At 41.4% G+C, this 27,350-nt stretch overlaps 1 protein-coding gene across 2 annotated transcripts in view; it reads right to left on the bottom strand.

Moving 5' to 3' along the window:
• Positions 1 to 26,658, bottom strand: part of ATL1 (atlastin GTPase 1) — a 55,018-nt gene extending 28,360 nt beyond the window's left edge. For both annotated transcript variants that reach the window (XM_063438983.1, XM_063438984.1), the window contains exons 1-6: positions 26,547 to 26,658; positions 18,203 to 18,450; positions 11,512 to 11,646; positions 8,294 to 8,398; positions 8,041 to 8,091; positions 6,798 to 6,854 (exon numbers count right to left, since the gene is read on the bottom strand). In XM_063438983.1, the coding sequence (XP_063295053.1) occupies positions 6,798 to 6,854; positions 8,041 to 8,091; positions 8,294 to 8,398; positions 11,512 to 11,646; positions 18,203 to 18,450; positions 26,547 to 26,580 (630 nt within the window). In that variant the 5' untranslated portion in view covers positions 26,581 to 26,658. The remainder of the gene's footprint in view (positions 1 to 6,797; positions 6,855 to 8,040; positions 8,092 to 8,293; positions 8,399 to 11,511; positions 11,647 to 18,202; positions 18,451 to 26,546) is intronic.
• Positions 26,659 to 27,350: the final 692 nt, after the last annotated feature.

Raw genomic sequence — 27,350 nt, 5'->3', positions numbered from 1 at the left:
GAGATGCAAGCTCAGCTTCTACAGTTCTCAGCCAACATTCCCAGGATTCAGATAAACTCAGCAGCAATTCTCTCCCAGTGAGTTTACGGCTCAATTTAGCCTGTTGGAAGAATCGGACAGGGTTATTCACAAGTGAGAATTCAAAGTGAATTTTAATTTCAAATATTTGCTTCCAGTTCAGCTACTTTGGCCTTAAATCTAAACTTCACTTTGAATTCTCACTTTAGTGAATAACCCTACAGATCTGATATTTTACAATTTCTACTAGAAACATAGAATGTGACGGCAGATCAGGACCATTCGGCCCATCTACTCTGCCCAATTTTACATTCTACAAAATTCAAGTAACAGAGCTCGAGTTTGCAGAAACATTTAAAGGACCACTATAGGCACCCAGACCACTTCAGCTCAATGAAGTGGTCTGGGTGCCAGGTCCATCTAGGATTAACCCTTTCTGCTGTAAACATAGCAGTTTCAGGGAAACTGCTATGTTTACCTATGGGTTAATCCAGCCTCTAGTGGCTGTCTCATTGAGAAGACGCCAGCGTCCATAGGAAAGCATTGAGAATGCTTTCCTATGGACTGGCTGAATGCACGCGCGGCTCTTGCCGCGCATGTGCATACAGCCAGGGACGTCAGAAGAGGGAGGAGAGTCCCAGCGCCGGGGGAGCCCGGCGCTGGAAAAAAGGTGAGCCTTTAACCCTCTCCTCCCCCTTCAGCGCCACGTAAGTGGGACCCTGAGGGTGGGGGCACCCTCAACTATAGTGCCAGTAAAACGAGTATGCTTTCCTGGCACTATAGTGGTCCTTTAGTGGAGGTTTATTCACAAAACATTGAGCTGCAACAAATTCCCAACTAATTAGCAGAATATATTGGTAAATTGCTGAGCTGAAATTTTGCATTTATTTATTTAATTTTGACAGGGTAGTAATTTCCAAATCCGTTTTCAACTCACTGCGCAATTCACTCTTGCATGAAAAATGTATCTTTGTTAGTGGGAGAATGTAAAATAACAGACTTAATTAGTATCTTGGAATACCTTTTTTATTGAACTAACAGAAGTTTGGAATGACAAGCTTTCGGGAGACCCTCTCTTTCTCAAGCCTAAAGCATTACATTAAGATATAAGCAAGAGGTCTTAGCAGGGGAGTAGATAGCAAGGCAAACTGCTGACAGATATTTAAACACACAAGGAGGAGTTCCAGTTCTTGTTTACACAATGATACTGGGTGCGGATGGGACATTTCAGCAAGATAACCGTGATTTGTCACCAGGGAACAACATAACAAGGTCTGACAGTCAGCCCACAAGAACATTCGTAAGACATTAAAAAAAAGTCTCTAAATAGTTTGAAGATAGATTTACTGGAATGTAATGGACCTCGTGATTTTTCTGGGAGTTCTAAAACTCTGGAGTTTGATAATCTCAGCCAATCACAATGACTTCCTATAGGAAAGTACTGGATTGTCTGAGGTAGTCAATTCTGATGATCTCAGCCAAGGAGGCTGGGGGCAGAGCCAATCTCCGCCCTGGCCAATCAGCTTCTCCTCATAAGATGTATTGAATCAGTGCATCTCTACAGGGAAAATCAGGAAGTATTACTTTACTGAGAGGGTAGTGGATGCATGGAATAGCCTTCCAGCTGAAGTGGTAGAGGTTAACACAGTAAAGGAGTTTAAGCATGCGTGGGATAGGCATAAGGCTATCCTAACTATAAGATAAGGCCAGGGACTAATGGAAGTATTTAGAAAACTGGGCAGACTAGATGGGCCGAATGGTTCTTATCTGCCGTCACATTCTATGTTTCTATGTAAAATTCTAGAACCTCTATTAGCCATCTAGGCTGTCATGTAAACACTGTCTTTTCTCTTAAAAGGCAGTGCTCACAGCAAAACGCCCGCAGGGAATGACTATACTCCCAAGAACAACTATATTAAGGTGGAGGTGTTTGGCCATTATTCACAGCACCACATTTGGCAAAAACCAAACACAGCATATCAGCACAAACTCCTCACACCAACTGTCAAGCACAGCATTGGAGGGGTAATGATTAAGACTTGTTTAGCAGTCACAGCACCTGAGAATCTTGCAGTCATTGAGACGACATGAAATATTCTGCATACCAAAGTATTCTAGAGTCAAATGTGAGGCCATCTGTCCAACAGCTAAAGTTTGGCTGAAATTGGGTCACGCAACAGGACAATGAGCCCAAGCACACCAGCAAATTTTGAACAGGCTGAAAAAGAAAAGAATCATCGTGTTGCAATGACCCAGTCAAAGTACATACCTCAACCTGATTGAAATGCTGTGGTGGGACCATAAAATACCAGCAAACCTCAATGAACTGAAGCAACGTTGTAAAGAAGAGTGGGCCAAAAGTCCTCCACAACAATGTGAGAGACTGATAAACATCATACAGGAAAAGATTACTTCACGATATTTCTGCTAAAGGTGGTTCTACAAGCAATTGAATCATAGCGTGTGCTTATTTATGGCATTATTTTTGTTAAATAAATCATGACACGGTGTAATATGTCATGTGTTGTTGTTCATGTGAGGTTGTATTTACCTAATTTTAAGACCTGCTAAGGAGCACATGATTGTTATGTCCTGATATGTAAAACCACAGAATTTAAAGAGGGCGTACTTTCTTTATCCCATGGATGTAACTGTTTGTATTGGTCATCAGGAAGTAAAGCCCATACGGTTAAAACCTCCTTACATTTACAAAATGATACCTAAGAAACTGGATACAAATTGAGCTTATATTAATAAAAAATAGACAGGAAAAAATAGAAAGAAATTATATCAGTGTGAAAATGGGTGTAAAAGGGAATAAACACCACCTCCACACTGATCCCATGCACCAGGAGGGCACTCCAGCAATGCCCAAGGGCTTAACCCTAGATACTAGCAACAGAAACCAAGAAGCAAAAATTCACAAACTGAATATAATGCTGACTGGAGATACAGACGTAGGCACCAAAGCATCCAGTGCTATGGAACAATGTAACCAGAGGGAGAGCACTAAATATCTGAAGTAACAGAAAGTATCAACACAAAAATAAACTGACTCCAAATAATAAAAAATACCGAACTAGCCTTATAAGGCTACTCCCATGCCTAAGTAAGTGAGGAGATAAAGTTATTAAACACCTAAGTCTGCAATAGTCATATAGGCTTTATTAGTCCTGGCCCTTTAATGCATAGGGTGTTAGTAAATCTCCCCTTAGTACCCAAGCACCAGAAAAAGTGCCAAAGGGAAAAAGGTCACTGTCTAAAAGATTGGCAGCCCTAAAAATCAAAAGTAGACAGATGGATAAGGTAAAATAAAGAAAGCCTCTCTCCCTGTTAAACTTGCTAAATAGGCATAGAAGAAAAAAATTGAAAGGAAAAACTTAAAGCATAACAAAAACGTGTATCACACAGTGCAGTGAAGTGCCCATGTGTGTGCAAGTTAAAATTGACCCATAGGAAAGAGCCTCATGCGCGTTTCAGTGCAGTATATATGCACCTTCGTCAGAGGCATTCTGTATATCAAAGTATTCTAGAGTCAACTGTGAGGCCATCTGTCCAACAGCTAAAGTTTGGCCGAAATTGGGTCACGCAACAGGACAATGAGCCCAAGCACACCAGCAAATTTTGAACAGGCTGAAAAAGAAAACCTGATTGAAATGCTGTGGTGGGACCATAAAATACCAGCAAACCTCAATGAACTGAAGCAACGTTGTAAAGAAGAGTGGGCCAAAAGTCCTCCACAACAATGTGAGAGACTGATAAACATCATACAGGAAAAGATTACTTCACGATATTTCTGCTAAAGGTGGTTCTACAAGCAATTGAATCATAGCGTGTGCTTATTTATGGTATTATTTTTGTTAAATAAATCATGACACGGTGTAATATGTCATGTGTTGTTGTTCATGTGAGGTTGTATTTACCTAATTTTAAGACCTGCTAAGGAGCACATGATTGTTATGTCCTGATATGTAAAACCACAGAATTTAAAGAGGGCGTACTTTCTTTATCCCATGGATGTAACTGTTTGTATTGGTCATCAGGAAGTAAAGCCCATACGGTTAAAACCTCCTTACATTTAAACAATGATACCTAAGAAACTGGATACAAATTGACCTCATACTAATAAAAAATAGACCGATTTTATTAATAAAAAGGAAGAAAGAAGAAAAAGGAAAAAAACAGACCCACTTTAATAAAGTGTTGTTGTGCTTGGCAAAAGATAGAGCAATACAGCTGGATCCTCTCTCCTCTATCTGTGACAGAAAGCTGGCTATGGAACAACTATTTCACAATCATTCTTACTTAGAGAATTGAGTCAGTACAGTGAAATAATCTTCAAACTGTTTATCTCTGGGTCCGGCCTGCAAGTTAAATACGCAGAGTATGGGTTTGCTATAATGGAGTGCAATCTTCACTGCGTAATTCATTTCTGTCTTCTATAGACACTGTAACAGAGCCCCTTAACCCTTTCAGTTCCAAGCAGGGGAAGGAAGCCATGTACGATAAAGGTTAGCTCAGCACGTGTTAGAGACAGCTCTGTTTTTTTATGTATAGTTCATCGGATGTGGAAATCACACTCTTCCCCCACACATACCTTCGATGTCTGAGGAATCTTTACAATAGGCAATTGCGCATTAAAAAAAAAAAAAAAATATATGGCTTGGTAGGGTTATGCAGATGGAAGATGAAGCTCCTGAATATGGAACATACTTTTCATTACAAATATGAATTTCTTTTGATCGACAGACACTCAATACAAAGCCGATTCGATACAAAATCTAGGAAATATGTATTTGGTCTCCTATCCAAAATCTCAGTGTGATACGGGCCGGCTAAAATTGTGAGCGCTGTGTTTTGGTAGAGAAAGGATGACATGATTGGCTCTGTCCTGGTTGTAATCTGCATACTGTGGTTAGGGTAACCAGGAATGGGCACACAGTAAAGGAGGAACAACAACACACAGGTATTTAGCGTTTCCCATTTCTACACTCAAGGGGAAGAGGGGGGCAACAATTGTACTGTACCAATAGTGGACATGCACACTATTGAGAGCATCTTAGGAGCATATCTCAACTGGGCAGCTGAGATCATGAACCCTGTCCTATCATGAGGGTGGCTGAGATCATAAGCTCTGTCGTATGGTATAGCCAGGTACAGAGAGCATTGGTAGCATGCTGTTCATAAGTAGAGACAGCGGAGAAACTGCCACCGGCACAGCCGGTGAATAAAAGATAGCAGGATAAGGTAGAGGACAGCATCCCCACATCTATTAGGTTTTCATTTGGGCTTAAGTCTCATGTGTTTCTGGAACCTGCAACATTCCTGCATACGCTTATATAAAAATTCAACTACTAATCAACTTTATAAATAACACAGAGTAGAAAAGAAATGGCAGAAGAGAGTCAGATTTTTTTCCACGGCTTTTATTAAAAGAGTAGAAGATTTATCATTCATTCCCTGCTTAAATTAGACAAGAATGCATCCATTCCCTGCTCCTGCCTTTTTTTCTTAAGGAATTCTGGGAAATAAGCGACAATGACATCACCTTACCTGAACCTGTCCCTCGCGAGTGCCGCCATCTTCCTCTGACGGGTCCTCTTCCGCTTCTCGCACATGCACGAGAGCACAGCAATGAGGTCTATGGAGGATCCCACGAGACTTTGGGATTCTCCATAGACAGAGCTGATTCCCTGCAGCCGTCACTGGTGACAGCTATCGGGGGTTAACACGGTAGAAAGTCAAGGGGAGGAAATATACAGAGTCCCTACTTTGTCTCAGTATATCTCTTGACTGGATTGCCATTTCAGTGAGATTTCAACACAGTCAAAATGAGTATTTCATAAACATTCTATTTTTATAAAATACTAAATTTTCACTGTCAAGGGGAGTTTTGGGGGTGGGGTGATAGTGCTGCATTAATATCATTACATTAATATCATTACAATCATTACAATACGTTTATTCAGGACTATTCAGGACATTCCTTTCCGCCTGCTAAACCACCAGGAAAAATTGCGTCACAGGGTCTTTAGTGACTGTATGCTCCCTGGACACTTAACTCATTTTTGGTAATACACTATGAAACAACTCCTCCACCCATCACGTTCCAAAAATGATTGCTGAGAATGGATTAGCACAACCAGAAAAAAAAAATGAATGCACATTTTATTAAAATTAACAGTAATAGTACTCTTAGTTTGTAAGCTTGTTTGGGCAAGGCCCACCTCATCTTCTGTTCCTGTATGTAAAACATGTTTTGTTAGAATTTATTGTTTGTTTTGTCTAACTATTGTACAGCGCTGCAGAATATGTTGGTGCTCCATAAAGAATTGTAATTGTACCAGCTACATACATGCATAAGATCATCTTTTCAGTGACCCAACAATGTCGTATAACTAGTAATTAGCACAAAATACAGAATATACTGCCATCTAATGGTTATCACTGGTATGTACAGATCCTAATATGTTAAACTTCATTCACCATGAATAAAGAACACATTCAGGGAAGGTAGATTGAACTTGTTGCAAGTTTACAAGAACATCCAGTGGATAGAATGACAAGGGAATTGCACATTTTAGGTCAAAACAAATCATACAAAACATATAGCAAAAAGGACTATATTTCACCACTCGTTTTCTTTTTCATCTAATTATCTATTTTGGGCTAAAATGTGTAACATTACTATTAGCCTATTCTGCTCTCCTGTTGTGATTTGCTAAAGGCATTGCTGAATATTAAACAATGATGTGGCAGTGTGAGGATTAAATAATTACCTGGAAGGGTTTAAGGAAGGTCTCCTCCATTGCCAGCCTGCCGTATTCTGTGAAAAGCTATATCATGGAAGAAGAAAATGATTTGTTTTAGACAATACACTGGGAATTTGCATATGTGGCTTCTATTGTAGAGGAACCCTGACAGTCAAATTAACTGCAATTCCCACAAACCTTGCATTCATGGTCATTCTAAACCAGGGATGGCCAAAAGTTGGATCCACAAGATGCTGTTGAATTACTCATCTCATAATGCTTTGGTAGATGTTATGCCATCAAAGAATTATAAGGGTTGTATTTCTATAGCAGCAGTGTACCTACCTTATGGCCAACTTAGTTCTAAACAATCAGGCAGTGACAGGGGCTAATTATAGGAAAGGCCTGGAAGGGGGGAGAGGTTGCTTTCCGGGCTACTAGCATACATGGGTTGTGGGCTGCAGCCTCACAGAACCATTCAGATTCAGATTAGAAGCATATAGAAATGTTTTTGGGTGTCTGCCCGCAGAATACTGAAGGACTGAGGCAGCAGGCAGCAACTGTACAGGGCCTTTGCTAGCTCAGCACTGTATGGGGTAAGTGGTCCAAGATCTCAAAGTTCTCCAGGCCTCAACTGTCCCACTGAGGTATTTTTTGGAATCCGTATCTGTGAGTTATGCATGCAAAACAGGCCATTCATTTGTACTTGCCCCCAGGCTGCAAGTTGAAAGCCCTCTTCAGGCCCTTTAATGGAGACAGATGTGAAAATGAGTCCAACTCTCCGGGCTTCAGGCATGACAAATACAGCCGTTAAGGCGTATTAAATCAATCATACTGGCACCTAACATTTCCCTGTATTCTATAAACACCAAATAGCTTTCTAGCTATACTTTTGGCTAGGAAAGAATATAAATATTTGTCAAATCCTGGCATGGAGAGGCTAGGGGCAACCTTACAAAAAGTGGGTTAACCTTCATATGGTAGATATTTGTAGACTATTTTGTCTATGATGTTCTGTTAGATTTCAGACTACCTAGGCATATTTTAAAAAGTAGTCCTTAAAAAGCTGCAGTGCCAGGGTCAGATCTGTCTGACCTGCAGTATATTCTAGTAAGCGTTGTCTCCTCTATTCTCCCGTTAAAGCTCTATTTTTTATTTTATTGTTTTTTGTGTAGTCCTTTTTGTATGTGTAGTCATTCACACCCTGCACCAGACATTACTACATCTCTAAAAAAAAACATCCATTTCTTTATAAGAAGTCATGAATTACCTGTAAGTGCTGCAGGTCATCTTCCTGGACATTCTGGGACAGATTGTATACCTTTATTATAGAATAGACAGAAAAACAAATGACGATGAAAAACCATTGCCAATAAAACAGTACTTAGACCTTGAATCATAGCAGGTGATATGCTTGACATTGGATACACAACTGCTGTCCAGTTTGCTGAATATGTGAACTACATGGAGCCAAGCAATCAGTGGGGAAGTGAATGACAGATGTCTCTTTGTATGCATCCTACCTGTATGGAACTGATCATAGTACTGAGTGCAAAAACTGTAGCCGAGTCTCTTAGAGTTGATTGACTATCAAATGTCCCCTGGGTGTCCATTAGTAAGACTGCCACCTGCAGGTCAGATAGAAAAATGCACAGAATCTCGTTACATGAAGAGTTTTGCAATTGACGGAGGCATTTCAAATTGTATCAAATATTTAACCCCTTAAGGACACATGACATGTGTGACTTGTCATGATTCCCTTTTATTCCAGAAGTTTGGTCCTTAAGGGGTTAAAACAGTTCTGTCACCCCCCTGAAAATGAGTATTTCATAAAGACAGAGTCTTTATGAAATACTTATATTGACTGTGCTGGAATTTTAACCCAGTCAAAAGATATACTAATACAAAGTAGGGACTACTTTGTCTTTGTATATTTCCTACACTTGATACTTCTAGACACTGGGCAGAGCTACTGCCATTTAGAAGCTTCAATCCCCCAGCCACCACCAGTGACTCGCGGGATCCTCCACAGACCTCAATGCTGTACTTGCGCAAGAGTACATCAATGTGTGCTAGAGTACAGCACTGATGTCAGCTCCTGGCATTGAAGAGGACCCGCCAGATGGAGATGGCAGAGCCCACAAGGCACAGATTCAAGTAAGTATAACTCACCTTTGCCTGACCCCCTGGTCACCGGACCCCCAGTGCGATGTTACCGTCGGGGGGGGGGGGGTCTTTGTAAATTCTGTCTCCAGGTAGTGAATAGTGCTGCTTTAACACTTAGTGAGGTGTCTTCTCTAAACTAGAAATTGTAGAGGTCTGACAAGGAACTGCAAATTTGAAAACTATTTTTTCAACTTGCTTAGTTTACCCAAAAACTCTCCACAATTGCCAGTTTATGGGGGGACACAAAACACAGTTGAATGAAAATTGGTCTCCTGTATATAAAGACCCTTTATATATACACAATACACATTTCAAGGTTTTATTTTAATTAAAGAATCCACCTCTACTATGTATTTTTCAACTCTGTTACTTTTCAAAAACTGAAAACAGTCTGATATGAGAACCATACACATCACCGAGCAATGGACGTATGGACTGCATTTTGATTAAGTTTCTCATGAAGGTGTGTGATTGCTTGTAAATCAGTGCCTTAGGTAGTCATCACTGCCCTAAGAAGTGAAGAGAAGTGACAAGAAGCCTATTAAAGTGCCATATACCCCTATTTTGGACTGGGAATACTGTTAATAGTGGAAGACTTACTGGTTATTTGTTTGTCGGTCTACGAACTTTCCTTTTACTGTATCGCAACTAGGATCTGACATCAGAAAAAAAAAAAAAAAAAAACTTTTCCTTGTCACGAGGATAGGTGCAACCTGGAATTATTGAAAGTATCCTATGCTGTGTGGAACGTAGCAAAGATTCATATTTAAATCGGACTGGAGAGGATCTCCATCAGAATAAATCAAATTCAAATTAATATTACTTACTGTGAGACTAGCCTTACAAGGCTAACCACCAACCTAACCACCAATTTAACCATTTAGGAAGTATACCTCCTTAGCGAGATTAACAGGGAGAGAGGCTACTTCTTTATGTGCCTATCCTATTCTTCCTATCACGTTATAATACATTTTGGAACATATTAGGTATGACGGAACTGTCTGCATAACCTTTGTATGGGACTGCATAATCCTATCACAAGGGCAAATTGATACTTTTAATGTCAATCAGGAATAAGGATATGAACATTGTAACACTTAATTTATAGAGATTTGTTTAGCCGTCTAAATGTTGAGTGAATACTAGACTTTGTAAGCAATATATATTGGAGTATATCAACAGCAATGAATGGTTAAAGGAACACTATAGTCACCTAAATTACTTTAGCTAAATAAAGCAGTTTTAGTGTATAGATCATTCCCCTGCAATTTCACTGCTCAATTCACTGTCATTTAGGAGTTAAATCACTTTGTTTCTGTTTATGCAGCCCTAGCCACACCTCCCCTGGCTATGATTGACAGAGCCTGCATGAAAAAAAACTGGTTTCACTTTCAAACAGATGTAATTTACCTAAATAATTGTATCTCAATCTCTAAATTGAACTTTAATCACATACAGGAGGCTCTTGCAGGGTCTAGCAAGCCATTAACATAGCAGAGGATAAGAAAATCTTAATTAAACAGAACTTGCAATAAAGAAAGCCTAAATAGGGCTCACTTTACAGGAAGTGTTTATGGAAGGATGTGCAAGTCACATGCAGTGAGGTGTGACTAGGGTTCATAAACAAAGGGATTTAACTCCTAAATGGCAGAGGATTGAGTAGTGAGGCTGCAGGGGCATGTTCTATACACCAAAACTGCTTCATTAAGCTAAAGTTGTTCAGGTGACTATAGTGTCCCTTTAACCCCTTAAGGACACATGACATGTGTGACATGTCATGATTCCCTTTTATTCCAGAAGTTTGGTCTTAAATTGGTGGTTAGGTTTAGGAGTAGCCTAATAAGGCAGGTCTCACAGTAAGTAATATTATTTTGAATTTGATTTATTCTGATGGAGATCCTCTCTAGTCCGATTTATATAAGAATCTTTGCTACATTCCACACCGCATAGGATACTTTAGATAATTCCAGGTGGCACCTATTCTCGTGACAAGGAAAAGTTTTTTTTTTCTAATTTTAGAATTAGGGTGAGGCCCTAAACACCCCTGGAGTGTCTAACTGGTGTACAGGTTTTGGGTTATTGATCCCGGTCCCAGCATTAGTGTGTTTTTTTTGTTTTTTTTAGGATCTGACATCCCAGACAGAAACGCTTAACCCTCGATTTTATTATGAGTTTAATATTATACAGAGTGGTTTTATTTTACTACAGAAATTTAAATCCCAGAGTTGCTTTACCACATAGGATATTAATGGACATAAAAATCCTGTGAGTTCATTGTGCTGTGACTTTATCATAAAGTAACGAATAGTTTAAGTGATTTATGTGGGCTGAGTGCAATAATGAGTTTTACATGGTTTTATTATTAGGGTATGAATAGTGTAATTATTTTAGCACTACATATGTGTTTACAGAAGACTTGCCAGAAATTATATTGAGAAGAGCGAATGCTGCACTTGGACTGAATTAAAAGGATTACAGGATCATCACTTAGATATTTTCTAAATTGTCCACGTTTGTACTATGTATTCAATATCATAATACGGTATCCTTAAAGAAATAGAGAAATGGACAGTACCTGACCCCCATCGGGTTTCTCCACCAAAAAGATTTCACTCCAGATCTGAATTCCTGTGGTTTCTCTTTCCGAGCCACCTCTCCACGAGAAGCCTGATAAGGGTTCATTATAATCTCCAAGCCAATCGACAGGTTCCTGTAAAATCAGAAAATAAGCGGATATTAACAATTAATTTTGCACGGTGCAATAGATTTACAATTAAGGAACATTGTAGGCACTGTAACAGCTTCATGTAACTGAAGTGGTTATAGTGTTTGAAGTTCCCTGGTGCTATCCTACCTTTCAGCGTTAAATAGTTTTTAATGTTTTAGTGCTAAAAAAGCAGCCCATGCCATCTAATGAGGAAGCATTAGCTTGAGTAGCAGTGGGTGGCATTGATTGGCTGAGAGAGTCAGGTGACAGCTTTCAGCCTGTCACAGCACCCATTGCTGGTATGAATTTGTATGGCTAGAAGGAAGTGTGTAATCTCTGCCTTAGCCATACCTCCAGTAGGGGATGGGCTCTGGGTAGCCAGGAACCCTTATTTAGTGCTAAACAGCTTGAAAGTGTTTTTTTCCGAAACAAACTGAAAATGAACAAATTCAAAAGAGCTATATACAAAATTTGTTTTCACGAGGAAAATCTGGGACTTAACTACTAAACAATTGAAAGAGCAAAATTAAGAAAATAGCTTCCCCCCCCCCTTATTTTATTTTTACTCCTCCCACTGTTTAATTGATATCGTCCTAATTTGTTATTATTATGTGGTATTGCCATAAATGAGGCTACCAAATAAGAGGCTTATATGCTAAGCAACTGAAGCAGTAAAATTAAGAAAAGGGCTCTTTGTCCTAATTTTCCCCTTTCAGCTGTTTAGCAGATTGCTCCCTAATTTGGCATCCTTATGTGGGATTGCCATAATTAAGAGTACCACATTAGGGACTTCATATATGGTAATAGCAAGTGAACAGTCAGTTCTTGAATATCAGATATTGGAAGCAAGAAAAATTGCCAAGCAAAAAATCTGACTGACCTTGACAAGGGCCAAATAGGGATGGTAAGATGATTGGGTCAGAGCATCTCCAAAACAGCAAGTCTTGTGGGGTGTTCCCAGTATGCAGTGGTTGGTACATACATATCAAAAGTGGTGCAAGAAAGGACAACCAGTTAACCGATATCAGGGTCATGTACGCCCAAGGCTCACTGATGCACGTAGGAGCACAGGCTCGCCCCATCTGGTCTGATCACACAGAATGGCTACTGTAGCTCAAATTGCTGAATAACGTAATGTTGGCCATGATAGAAAGGTGTCAAAACACAAAGTGCATCACAGTTTGTTGCGTAGCTTCAGACCAGTCAGAGTGCCCACGATGACCACTGTTCACGGCCAAAAGCACCTTCAATGGGACGTCAATGTAGGAACTGGACCATGGAGCAATGGAAGAAGGTTGTCTGGTCTGATGAATCCCTTGCTGCATAATATATCCCCATTAGCCTTTACTGTTTCCAGTTGAAGGCTGTTCCATGTATCCAGTAGGCTTTCAATATCACTGTTAGTAGATAAATGGAACAGACTTCCAGTGGAAGTGATATCCAGGTGCTTGATGGCTAGTGCAAACAAAAAGGGGGGACAAGAGGCACCCTTCTCTAGTCCCATTACGAATGGTGAATGATATGGAGAGCAGCCCCCCTCTGCCCACCTTGGTTTCTGGGCAGGAGCACAAGAGCCCTGATTCCCTTAAAGAAGTCCCCACTAAAGCCAAAGCATCTAGCGTTGTATATAAGTAGCTCCAGTACACCTGGTAGTGGTAGAAGGCCTTATCCACATCTGAAGACAACAAGAAAGCCTAGAGATTCCCTCCCTGGGATACCTAGCACGTGGTCTGGATGTACTAAGTTGGACAGGATGAGGTTCAATCACATGATTAAAATACTTGCAAAACTTTTGCATCAATATTTACAAGTGAAACAGGTGTATGGTCTCACCCCCTTTGGGAGAACTACTGTGTGTGTCTCTAGCATTGCCTGAGAAGGTCGCTTGTGTCCTTGCAGGAAACTATTACAGGCCAATAAAGATGGAGATTTCCCTAGGATTGTGTGTTGCCCCTCCCCCTCATGCCTGTAGTAATTGAACCATGTATTCTCTGGTTTATTGACGCAATTTCCATGTCAGCATGGTATCTGGTTTATTTTGTTTCTCAAAGTACTTTTGATTAGTCTTTTGAACCTCCTGAAAAAACATCTGGAACAGAGCAGAAGGTTGAGCTGTCCCTGCACATCCACCAGGGTGCACAGAATGTGTAATGTGTATAGGTGCTCTTAAAGAGAAAGTCTTAAATTACATTGGAACAAACACATAACACGAATTCCAGGTTACATGTTGGCTCAGAAGTTGAACAATTACCTCAGTCCTTAAGGGTTTAACACTGATGACTGTTTACAAACATGACAAGCTGTTAAAAATAAGCTGTTAAGGGGCAGAGCTTGACTGCCATGCTGCCTAGATGTGTTCTGCAAGAGCTCCCAAGACTTGCTCTGATTAATGGGGACTAATCCCGGCCCACTCGCTCTAACTGACCGCAGTCCATAGCCTTCTTGATCACGGGACAACGCTGTTCCCGGGGATACCCTTGCTGAATTGCCCGACTGGAGGCTTGCGGCCTACCAGAACTGGAACTGAGGGGAGGCGGCCGCTCCCCCAATTCCTAGGCCGGAGGAGCAGTCCCCGCTCGACGCTGCCCCCCCCCCCCCTTTGGACCGGTGGGGGTTATCCCGGTCTCCGCTGACTCTCCCTGCACGCCCAGACTAGCTAAATCCTGCTATAATGACACAAGCACCGAACACAGCCACAACATGCAAGATGGCGGCCGGTCTAACCCAACGCGCGAACACGAGGTCGGTGCCAACGCATAGACACAGCCTTCGACCGCTTCTGGGCGCAACTTGAGGCTTACACTCTGGTGGAGCCGGTCCTGGACCGGAAAGATGAGCGGAGCGGAGAGACGCGGGGAGTAAGCACGCCCCCTCAGGGCACAACTATCAAGTCTCCACTAGTACCAGCATGTACTGGCCCACCCGGGCAGAGAGCGCACAGGGAGGTAAACTCCCAGCATCGTCCACAGAAGCGGAGACTCCGACGCCGCATGCGGCGAAGAAACATCACAGGCTCCAGCTATACCCAACATGGGAAGGATCCTGACTCCAAGACGAGCCACCGAATCCGTGGAGCGGAGATGCGAGCTCTCATCAGAGCCTGGGGCTGAAGGGACACTGATCATTGCACCTGCTTTCCACCGCACCGCAACAGTTTCAACGGGCCCCCGAGCGCCGGCATCGGTTGACGCTAGACTAACGCTGCAGGACTGGTCCCCAGCCACCCTAGGCTGTTATCCATGTGGCCACCATCAACCACCTGCATTACTGTGCCACTAACCTGTGGGTATAAATGGTGCAAGACCTACTTTAAGCGGCAACCTCAGTTACGCATGGATATGCGGGGACTCAGTGACTTATATGCCCTCTGAGTTTATGGTTTTTAAGAGAAAAATCATATTTTTCTAGTAAAACAAAAGCAGAATATACATTTATGGCATTGCTGGTAACGTTCAGGAGGCAACATGTTTCAGGATCACAAGAGGGCACACATTGGACCTATGTAGGGAGAGCAAAGTAATCCCAGCACAACCCATTGGATTAGGGAGGGCATTAATTCCAGCACTCCCAAAGTCAGGTAGGATTACTGAGTGGTATGTGTGTGTATAAATGTGTCTATGATGTGTGTGTTTATAAGTCTGTGACTGTATGTGTGTAGGTCTGCTATTGTGTGTGTGTGTGTGTGTGTGTGTGTATGTCTGTGAGTTTTTTGTGTGATGATGTTTGTGTGTATGTCTGTGATTATGTGTGTGTGTGTATGTGTGCATTAATCTATATAATATAGAATGCACACTATAACAACTTCAAACAGTAAATATAATCCGACTTTTTATGTAATAACAAACAAAAACCAAAATAGACAAAATAACAGAAGTAGAGGCAGAAAACAATACAATGGTACAATACCAAGAAATCTTACAAGCCACGAGGCGGAAACACAAGTCACCAAACCCCCCAACGTTTCTGCACCATCTGGTTGCCTTTATCAAGGTTACCCTTGATAAAGGCAACCAGTTGGTGCTGAAACATTGGGGGTACCCTTGATAAAGGCAACCAGTTGGTGCTGAAACGTTGGGGGTACCCTTGATAAAGGCAACCAGTTGGTGCCGAAACTTTGGGGGTTTTGTTGACTTGTAAGATTTCTTGGTATTGTACCATTGTTTTATTGTCTGCCTCTACTTCTGTTATTTTGTCTATTATTTATTTATTTTTATTTTTTTACTAAAAGCTTTTTTTACATAATAAAGTCGGATTATATTTTCTGTTTGAAGTTGTTATAGTGTGAATTCTATATTATATAGATATTTGGATATTTAACATTTAAGGGAGTGTTTATATAGTTTGCACCTGGCTATTTAAATATAATTGTGTCTCTCCATGGGATTTTGGTTTTTGTATGTGTGCATGAAAACATGTATGTGCTTAGTAGATAGCTCCCTAATTTGGTTTCCTTTACAATGGCAATTCCACATAAGGATGGTAAATAAGGGGGATATCCACTAAACAACTGAAAAATCTAAATTAAGAAAAAAGCTTTTCTTAAATTAGATCCTTCAGCTTTGTAGTGGATAACTCTCTAAATTGGTGTCCTTACATGAGATTTCCATAGTTAAGGATACCAAATTTGGTAAGATAGCTTCCTTATTTTGTGTCCTTCAAGTGACACTCCAGACCCCTAAAGTACTTTAGGTTCCTTAGTGCTTTAAGTGTGAAGATTGTGCCTTTTTCATTTTTTAAAAGGTGCGAATTTTAATTTTAATAGAAATTTACACTTTAATAAAATAAAGTTGTTACACCCCAGCAATTGCTCAGAGCACCTGCAATGCAAAGACTTCTTATTGAGCTGAATTGGGAGTCTGTGATTGGACAGCCACAGAAAGTCTGGGCGGGGTTAAAAGGGGAGGGCTTGCAAAAGGTTACAGACAAGAGGACTGCAGTTTTTGCAGGCCGTTTTTAGATTTAGCTCTGATGAAAAAATGCACATCTACCAATATGTGATGAATTTATTTATTTTTGTATTTGGGCAGTGGAGTGTCCTTTTAAAAATGGCAATCCCACATAAAGATAGCAAATAGGGGAGTTATATACTAAACATTGGAAAGATCAAAATTAAGGGGTGTCATTAGCCAGCACAAAACAAGACTTTTGGGTGGCTAATGTGAAAATTAAAATTTGTTTGTGTGATTGACAGTGGGTGTGCAAGGTGTGTATTTTCATGAGACCTATAAATGGTAAGGGTGGATCCTACCTAATTCATCATCTTTTGTGCAGTCTCAAACAAAGGAGCAGTCTGAGTCTGTGCCGTATAAATAGCAAGGTGACTTATGTGAAAGGCAAAGCATGCAGGAACCTTTGGCTATACTGGATCTTCTGTATACTGACTGAGTCCAGAATAAAGGCCCATGCGCAGAGAACAACGACTCTTCCCAATGAGCAATCTAATGATATCTAAAACTGTAGATCAAGAAGGAAAAATACCAAAATATGATAATTTGCTTAAATCTGCCAATGACTCCCTGTGCTTCATGGGTAATTTATCTCCAAAATTGTAGGACTGCTTGAGTATGGCCCTCTTCTTACTTTGGTTCTGTCATCATGGTTCTCGACCATACTGTATCAACTTATCTTCTGTAAATAAGGTGCTATTTGCCATCCTATATCTGGCACCAAAGTGAGATATTTAAAAATTATTTAAAGGGACACTATAGTCACCAGAACAACAACAGCTTATTAAATTTGTTCTGGTGAGTAGAATCATTACCTTCAGGCTTTTTGCTGTAAACACGGTCTTTTCAGAGAAAATGCAGTGTTTACATTACAGCCTAGTGATAACTTCACTGGCCACTCCTCAGATGGCTGTTAGAGATCCTTCCTGGGTCATGGCTGCCTAAAATGCATCCACACATTCAGTATCTCCTACCTCTGCATGCAGAACTGAACTTTCCTCATAGAGATTCATTGATTCAATTCATCTCTATGAGGAGATGCTGATTGGCCATGGCTGTGTTTGAATCATGCTGGCTCTGCCCCTGATCTGCCTCTTTGTCAGTCTCAGCCAATCCTATGGGGAAGCACTGTGATTGGATCAGGCTACCACTTCTGCTGATGTTAGCAGGCAGTGGGCAGGTCAAAAGGAAACAGGGACAAAGTAAGCAGCTGCAGACTTGAATACACGTACGATTTCACTATATTTGGGGAGGCATGGGGGGACCAGGGTGGCTAGATGGTGGTTTTAACCCTATATGGTCAGGAATACATGTTTGTGTTCCTGACCCTATAGTGCTCCTTTAAAATGTGAGTGCCTACAGTTGCAATGTAACATGTGTTTGCACTCTACTTTGTATATAACTGTATGGGCATGTATATTTTTCAATTTTCATTTATACCGTCCATTTTTCTACATCACTATTGTTTAAACAAACATATATTTGTAGAAAATTTTTATAGGTTATTTTTTACATTAACATCTCTCTAGGTCCTGATTCAATTACCACCATTGTTGATTCACTTTGCTTTTCTGATTTTAGGAAAGAAAAGATGCATATAGCCAAAAATGTACCGTTTTGTACATGTATCTCAGCATGAAATCCATCAGGAAGGACTTCCCCTTTCGAAATGCACCAGCGACAGATACAGCAACAACCTCTTTATCCCTGACAGCTTCACATAGTAAAATACGGTTTAACGCCGCTTCATCCAGCTCAAATGAATGGTCATCTTTAACCACAAGGACTTGTACCGGCTGGGCTTTCTTCTCATACTCCTCCTCTTCAGAGCTCCAATCATATGCTCTGTCTGAAAATCCACCTGTAATCAAGCAGAGTCGATGCATTTCAGACAGAATGTTAAAATAATAAAATAATATATTTAAAGGGGAAGCGCTAAGATTGAAAATCGCCTACACATTTTTTAACGTGATGCTCTATGTTACCTGGCACATTTAGCACCAGCAATTTGTGTTATTGCTTTGGCTTTCATTTAATTTTTGAACAGGTAGAACATATTCTATATATGGCAGCAGAGAACAGACGCTATAAAACGACATAACTACATGCATTGTGTGCCTACCTGCACTTAATGGAATTGTTTTATAACAGGAAGATCAAACATGTATGCAAGTAATTCAGTTTGCAAAAAGTGCTTGTTACAGTGTCCTTAACCCTCTCAATATGCAGTATTTTTCCTCTTTGTTCCAAAGATATTGCTGTATTTCTAGTGGCTCTATCAGATCAATATCATTTACTTCACAATGATAAAGTCTCTATGAAATACTAGCATTAGGATTTCATTGACATTAGGCAAGCAAAAAACATTACAAGACGAAGCAGAGATGACTTTGTTCTATGGTCAAACCTGAAGTTGACAAAAGCTTCCATCTTTAAGTTTTGCCAATTCCAAAGGCAGTTACTTGCAATGGCTATGAGAAACAGGAATCTTCTGGTAGGTCAAGGGAGGTGGCATATAAATATTTTCGTGGCCTTGTGGGACCACCCATGGTCCTCCGTGCTGTAATACCCCATATGGCAGATCATTAATGCGGGCAACTTGCAGATGAAACATAGAAACATAGAATTTGACGGCAGATATTTACATAGTTGCCAACATTTCCAGGGACACTTTGCAGCATAGCTATCCATTACTACCGTACCTTGAAAATGTACCACACCCACACCCACTGCCTCAAACCTCAGCCCACTATGTCCAACCCACATAATTCCTAGTGCAGATTACAGTGTCTTCTCAATAAAGAGAGAATTACAGGGAATTGAGATGGTAATTTTAACCTTAAGGCCAAAGTAGCCGAGTTGGAAAAATTCTCCCATTCAGCTGCACTATTTCGGCCTAAAGTTTGAAATTCCCATCTCAATTCCCTGCAATTCTCCCTTTACTGATACAGTATACAGGTATATGGTAAGCACACAAGCTCACTGGTACACAGGCTCAATGACAGGCAAAACTCTGACTCACACACAAGCTTACTAAAGGCAAACTCATTTGTATAGACACACAAGGCTCACTACAGACAAGCTCAGAGACACACACAAGCTGACTAAATAGAAGCTCACTGACACACAATAGCTCACTAAATACAAGCTCACTGACACAGAAGGCTCCCTACAGACAAGTCCACTGACATACACAAGCGGTGCCATCTTAACAGCGTTATGGGCCCTCGGGCACAGCAGTGTACTGGGGCCCTTGCTACACAACAACTCACAGGAATAAAAATTTAAATTATCAATAAAAATTAAGCTTATGTTTATTGGTACCTCCAACAAAAGGAATACATATATACAATACATACACACAGACTGCTGAACACAAGCACACACCGGCTGCTGAACACACGCACACACCAGCTGCTGAATACAGGCACACACAGACTGCTAAGTACACACACACAGCCTGCTAAGTACACGCACACACACACACACACACACACACACAGACTGCTGAGTACACACAGAAAAACTGCTGAGTACATACACACAGTACACTGAATACTCACACAAAAACACACACACAGACAGATGAATACACAGAGAGAGAGAGTGCTAAATATACACAGAGACTGCCTAATACACACAGAGAGACTGATGAAAACACACACACACTGCTGAGTAAACACAGACTGATGTGTACACACAGGCAGACTGCAGAGTACATACACACAGTACACTGAATACACACACAACAAACACACACACAGAAACTGCTGAATACAAACACACAGGCTGCTGAATACACATACAGAGACTGCTAAGTACATACAAACAGACTACTGAGTACACAAAGACAGACTGTGGAGTACACACAGTACACTAAATACACACACAAAAAACACACAGAGACTGCTGAAAACACACACGCAGACTGCTGAATACATACATACTGCTGAATGCACAAAGGCTGCTGCATACACACACACACACACACTTCTGAATACATACAGAATGCTGAATACACACAAGTAGATTGCTAAACACACACACATAGACCGCTGAATACACACACACACACTGCTGAACACATACACTGCTGAACACACACAGATAAACTGCTGAATGCACACAGATTGAATACACACAGGCTGCTTTATACACACAGGCTGCTTTATACACACACAGACTGCTGAATACATACAGACTGCTGAATACACACAGGCTGCAGTGAGGGGTGCAGTGTATGTGTTTGTGTGAGGGGTGCAGAGTGTGTGTGAGGGGTGCAGTGTGTGTGTGTGTGATGGGTGCATTGAGTGATGTGTGCTCTTTGTGTGAGGGGTGCTTTGTGTCAGTGGTGCTGTGTGTGTGTGTGTGTGTGTGTGTGTGTGTGTGTGTGTGTGTGAAGGGTGAATTGTGTGAGGGGTGCTGAGTGTGTGTGAGGGGTGATATGTGTGTGTAGAGGTGCTGTGGGTGTGTGAGGGATGCTGTGTATGTGAGGGGTGCTTTGTGTCAGGGGTGCTGTGTGTGATGTCAGGGGTGCTGTATATGTGTGAGGGGTGCTTTGTGTCAGTGATGCTGTGTGTGTGTCAGGGGTGCTGAGTGTGTGTGAGGGGTGCTAGTGTGTGTGTGTGTGTGTAGGGGTGCTGTGTGTGTGTCAGGGGTGCTGTGTGTGTGAGGGGTGCTGTGTGTGTGTGTGTGAGAGAGGGGTGCTGTGTGTGTGGGGGGGTTCTGTGTATGTGTGAGGGGTGCTTTGTGTGAGGGGTGATGTGTGTATGTCAGGGGTGCTGTGTATGTGTGTCAGAGGTGCTGTGTGTGTGAGGGGTGCTGTGTGTGTGTGTCAGAGGTGCTGTGTGTGTGTCAGAGGTGCTGTGTGTGTGTTAGGGGTGCTGTGTGTGATGGGTGCAGTGTGTGTGCGTTAGGGGTGCAGTTTGTGTGTGTGTGTGTGTGTGTGTGTGTAAGGGGTGCAGTGTGTGAGGGGTGCTGAGTGTCTGTGAGGGGTGCTGTGTATGTGTGTCAGAGGTGCTGTTTGTGTGAGGGGTGCTGTGCCATGGTGGTCCAGTGGTGGTGAGTTTTCTATAGCCTGCAGCTCCTCTGGCTGCAGGCTGTCTTCACTCCTCCCACGTGCAGAATGCTGTGTCGGAACATTGCCATGGTAACACGCGGGTAACACAGCATGCTCGCGGGAGGAGCGCTCTGCCTCCCAGGTCCTCCAGCCCTCCCCGTCACTAACGAAGGGCCTTTGGGCCAGTGAGGGAGATCTTTGATCTCACCGGCCCAAGAGGGCCCACAGCAAGAACACACACAAGCTCACTGACACAAGCTCACGACAGATAAGCTCACTAACACACATACACACACACGTTCACTACAGACAAGCTCAATGACACACACACAAGCTTCCTCACTAGCAGACACACACACCTGAGTATATCAAGCTTGCCTTGCACTGACTGGAGGTTTTTGCTGGGAGGTCAGATAGCCATTTTCTGGCCTCTTCCAACTGCAGCAAGGTCTGCTGCTTAATGGTGGGGGAGGAGCTTGGGGGCGGAACGCAGGGCTTGCATGCGTGGATGGAGTTTGCATCGTGGGGGCAAAGCCTGCTCCGTCTCAACCTTTGTGCAGGGGAAGCTGCTTGGAAATCGGAAGGGAGACTGTCAGTGCTCCCTCCGGCCCCCAGCACCTCTCTATAGCATCTCCCAGCAGTGTGTACCTATCTCCTGAATTCCCTCGGACTGTAAATACATAATAAAAGCACATGGCCAGCAAGTTGCCTGGACTGTCCCGGGGGAGTAAATTGCCCGGGACAGACTCCAGCTTGCCAGGATTGTCCCGGGCAAAAACAGGACAGTTTGCAACTATGAGATAAAAACTATTTGGCCCATCTAGTCTGCTCAATTTTCAAAAATACTTTAATTAGTCCCTGGCCTTATTTTATAGCTAGGACAGCCTTATGCCTATCCCACGCATGCTTAAACTCCTTTACTGTGTTAACCTCTACAGATGTGGACAAAATAGTAAAAAACTAAAAGTTAGCATTTAGTAATTATAAAAAACCCCAGAGTGAGGAAGACAGAATGACCTATAAGATTAGGCAGAAAGAGGCTAAGCAAGTTATAAGAGCTTCCAAATCACACACAGAAGAGAAAATAGCACAGTCAGTAAAAAAGGGGGACAAAAGTTTTTTTAGATACATAAATGAGAAAAGAAAAGTAAAACAAGGGTTAGATTAAAAACAAAAGAAGGAAGGTATGTAGATGAGGATAAAGGTCTAGCTGACTGCCTCAATGAATATTTTTGTTCGGTATTTACAGCTGAAAATGAAGGAAAGGGACCTCCGTTAAAAAAAAGGATAAATGAGTCATTTATTACATGTGAGTTTACAGAGGAAGAGGTTCTATTTCAACTGTCAAAAGTAAAGACAAATAAGTCAATGGGACCTGATGGAATACACCCAAAGCTATTAAAAGAGCTTAGTGGTGTACTAGCAAAACCATTAACAGATTTATTTAACCAATCATTGTTAACAGGAGTAGTCCCAGAAGATTGGAAGTTAGCGAATGTTGTGCCCATTCACAAGAAAGGTAATAGGGAGGAGTCGGGCAACTATAGGCCAGTAAGCCTTACTTCATTAGTGGGGAAAGTGATGGAAACCATGTTAAAGGATAGGATTGTTGAACATCTAAAAACACATGGATTTCAAGATCAGAGACAACATGGGTTTACTTCAGGGAGATCATGCCAAACTAATCTTATTGATTTTTTTGATTGGGTAACTAAAATTATAGATCAGGGTGGTGCAGTAGACATTGCTTACCTAGATTTCAGTAAGGCTTTTGACACTGTTGCACATAGAAGGCTTATCAATAAACTGCAATCTTTGAGTTTGGATTCCAATATTGTTGAATGGGTAAGGCAGTGGCTGAGTGACAGGCAACAGAGGGTTGTAGTCAATGGAGTATATTCGAAGCTTGGGCTTGTCACCAGTGGGGTACCTCAGGGATCTGTACTTGGACCCATTCTCTTTAATATTTTTATTAGTGATATTGCAGAAGGTCTTGATGGTAAGGTGTGTCTTTTTGCGGATGATACTAAGATATGTAACAGGGTTGATGTTCCAGGAGGGATAAGCCAAATGGCAAATGATTTAGGTAAACTAGAAAAATGGTCAGAGTTGTGGCAACTGACATTTAATGTGGATAAGTGCAAGATAATGCATCTTGGACGTAAAAACCCAAGGGCAGAGTACAGAATATTTGATAGAGTCCTAACCTCAACATCTGAGGAAAGGGATTTAGGGGTGATTATTTCTGAGGACTTAAAGGTAGGCAGACAATGTAATAGAGCAGCAGGAAATGCTAGTAGAATGCTTGGTTGTATAGGGAGAGGTATTAGCAGTAGAAAGAGGGAAGTGCTCATGCCATTGTACAGAACACTGGTGAGACCTCACTTGGAGTACTGTACACAGTACTGGAGACCATATCTTCAGAAGGATATTGATACCTTAGAGAGAGTTCAAAGAAGGGCTACTAAACTGGTTCATGGATTGCAGGATAAAACTTACCAGGAAAGGTTAAAGGATCTTAACATGTATAGCTTGGTGGAAAGACGAGACAGGGGGGATATGATAGAAACATTTAAATACATAAAGGGAATCAACACAGTAAAGGAGGAGACTATATTTAAAAGAAGAAAAACTACCACAACAAGAGGACATAGTCTAAAATTAGAGGGACAAAGGTTTAAAAATAATATCAGGAAGTATTACTTTACTGAGAGGGTAGTGGATGCATGGAATAGCCTTCCAGCTGAAGTGGTAGAGGTTAACACAGTAAAGGAGTTTAAGCATGCGTGGGATAGGCATAAGGCTATCCTAACTATAAGATAATGCCAGGGACTAATGAAAGTATTTAGAAAACTGGGCAGACTAGATGGGCCGAATGGTTCTTATCTGCCGTCACATTCTATATTTCTATGTTTCTATGTTACTTCAGCTGGCTATTCCATACATCCACTACCCTCTCAGTAAAGTAATACTTCCTGATATTATTTTTAAACCTTTGTCCCTCTAATGTAAGACTATGTCCTCTTGTTGTGCTAGTTTCTATTCTTTTGAATATAGTCTCCTACTTTACTGTGTTGATTCCCTTTATGTATTTAAATGTCTCTATCATATCCCCCCGTCTTGTCTTTCCTCCAAGCTATACATGTTAAGATCCTTTAACCTTTCCTTGGAAGATGGTGGATCTGCGAGATTCAGAAATGTATATTTTCCTTCAGTTTTGCTCCTGGGCCATTGCACATAGAGAGGGGATGTCACCTTATGGGGTCTTTGAAAAACATGATGTCTAATCATAATTCAGAATTCTTGCAATTGAAATCCAGCAGTTTGCATTCTACAGTAGAAAGCTAACAGTAGAACTACAACTCCCAGGACCCCTTACTACGCCAATAAAGGGGTAAGTTTATGGGGTAAGCTCAGCTGTGCTATAGAAATATGAGAATCATATTGGAGCTCACTGCGTGAGTGTAAATATTTACGTATTGTTTTTGATTATTTGAAATATATCATCTTTTATAATGCACAGTAGCAGAACACTTGAAACCTTGTGCACACTGAAGAATATGAAAAAAATATTTTGTTATACCATATACTGATGAAAAATGCAATCTGCTAATAAGCACCAATGAGAAGCCCTCACACTTCCCAAACACTACTACAGACAAAGAGATTTTTTAAACAGGTGTGGCAATGGACCTCTAAACTTCCAACTGCTGCAGACTGTCACTCCCATGAGCCTCAGCCAGACACAATTTTAAAATGTGTGTGCGGGAGACCTTGTAAAAATTATAAGAATTGCAGCTGCTGGCGTTACCTACCCCTGGGTGTGGCAAATCTAAGATGGCCCTTTGTGGTGAGCGTGAACTAAAAATGGATTGCTGAGATGCTTTTTAATGCTGTCTGGTTATGGATGAAAATGGATGGAAAATGCATTTGCGCACAGCTGGAGTGATAAAGGTTAATTACAACCACATTAAATAGTCTCTCTATCAACTCTTATTCCCTGAGTTAGAAGGGATAGGGAAAAATTGCCCGTTGACAAATGGACAGCGACATGAGGTGTGTCCCCATGTGTCCCCCTCTAATTTACCATGATCAGGTGCTGCCCATGGTAAGTTGCAGAGTTTTAGGAAGATTGTAAGATTCACACCTTACAATCCAATGAAAATCTGCATTGAGGGGTCTGCTTTGCAAAGCGGTGTCTATGGCTTCTGTGATGTTTGCATCCTTGGCAGGTCCCTCGGAGGCCCAATGAATCCTTAGCTGACAAAGCATCACAGGAATTGTAGTAGTTCTTCAACAGTTGGGTGGGCAAGGGGGGAACACACTACACTGTGTCCTACCATAGCTGCTGCAGAACATCTTGGAACATGAACCTGCCAATTACACTTGTGTTTCACAATGCTGCACCCTATAGTGAGTCATGTCTTTCTAGTGCACAGCAATGACTCAGATACAGTGACAAAGAGGTTCTACAGGAGCTCCTACATTCTAGCTCAACATTTGGCCAATCCTAGTATTTATGCATCTCCACCATATATATGTATGTGTATCTATATGTAGATAGATAGATACATAGATAGGTACATAGAGAGATTATATATATTTATACATGTCTATGGATCTATATATAAATATATATCTATTCTATATATTCTAATACAATATATTTATTCTATATATTCTAATACAAACACCGGAATGAATTACATTTAGTCAAGTAGATGTTCCTGAATTTACTAAATCCTGCCTGTTAGCACTGCATGAAGATCTGATCACACAATTCATTGTAAGGAACACACCCTGAACTGGAGCTGCTGCCTACCGTGCCTTCTGCCTGTTCTCCTTCAGATCTATAGCAGTGAGTGCAGCTCAATGGGTGCTGCTCACCCCCTACTCACCCCAGCTGTTCCTCTCCTTGCGGTTCCGGGCCATGCTCAGGGTGAGGGTTTAGTGATGGAGAATTTGCTTGGTCCTGCAGGATGAGGGATGCTGGAGGAGGAGGAGGAGTCATGTGACCAGGAGGAGGACAGCTCAGTGCAATGATACACAGCACCAGGGGTGGGCTGGCAGGAGGAGGAGACATCATAACATATGCATCTGTAGTTACACACATAGCATCTTTTACACAGTAACAAGGGTGGGCCAGCAGTATGAGGATAGCATCCCTGACATACACATATATATATATACACACAGGTACATATAAAAACCCTGCACATAATATCAGGGTTCGTTCGCAGGAGACAAGTTATACTGATAAAAAAAAGCACACAATAAAAGCATGAAGAGCACACACACATATATATAGAACAAAAGCAAAAAAAAAAAAAAAAAACAACAACATAATTACCTGTGCACTATCCCAAATCCCTATGCACATTTACATAACTGGAGTTTTTTTTAGGGTCACTCCAATTGCCATTAGATGTAAGCTCACCTGCCACTTCAAGGCTACACTAACAATACACCTTACTACTTTCAGCTAAAAGGTAAAATCCTTAATGAAACCGAGAGAGGAGTTTTTATAACCCCCTACACAGAGGTGGCTCTCTAATTAGGCGATTTAGGCACCCAGACCACTTCACAACCCCTCCAATCCCGTCCTACAAACATGCCACACCCCACAAATATCACCGAATGATATACATTCCCACATATCACCCCCTTTGACTCACTCTTCATGTGCGGCAACCAATATGCTT

This window comes from Pelobates fuscus, chromosome 13, assembly GCF_036172605.1.
Source record: "Pelobates fuscus isolate aPelFus1 chromosome 13, aPelFus1.pri, whole genome shotgun sequence".
Classification (NCBI taxonomy): Eukaryota; Metazoa; Chordata; class Amphibia; order Anura; family Pelobatidae; genus Pelobates; species Pelobates fuscus.
The sequence above is the reverse complement of the archived record's forward strand: the minus strand, read 5'-3'. Positions and strand labels throughout refer to the sequence as shown.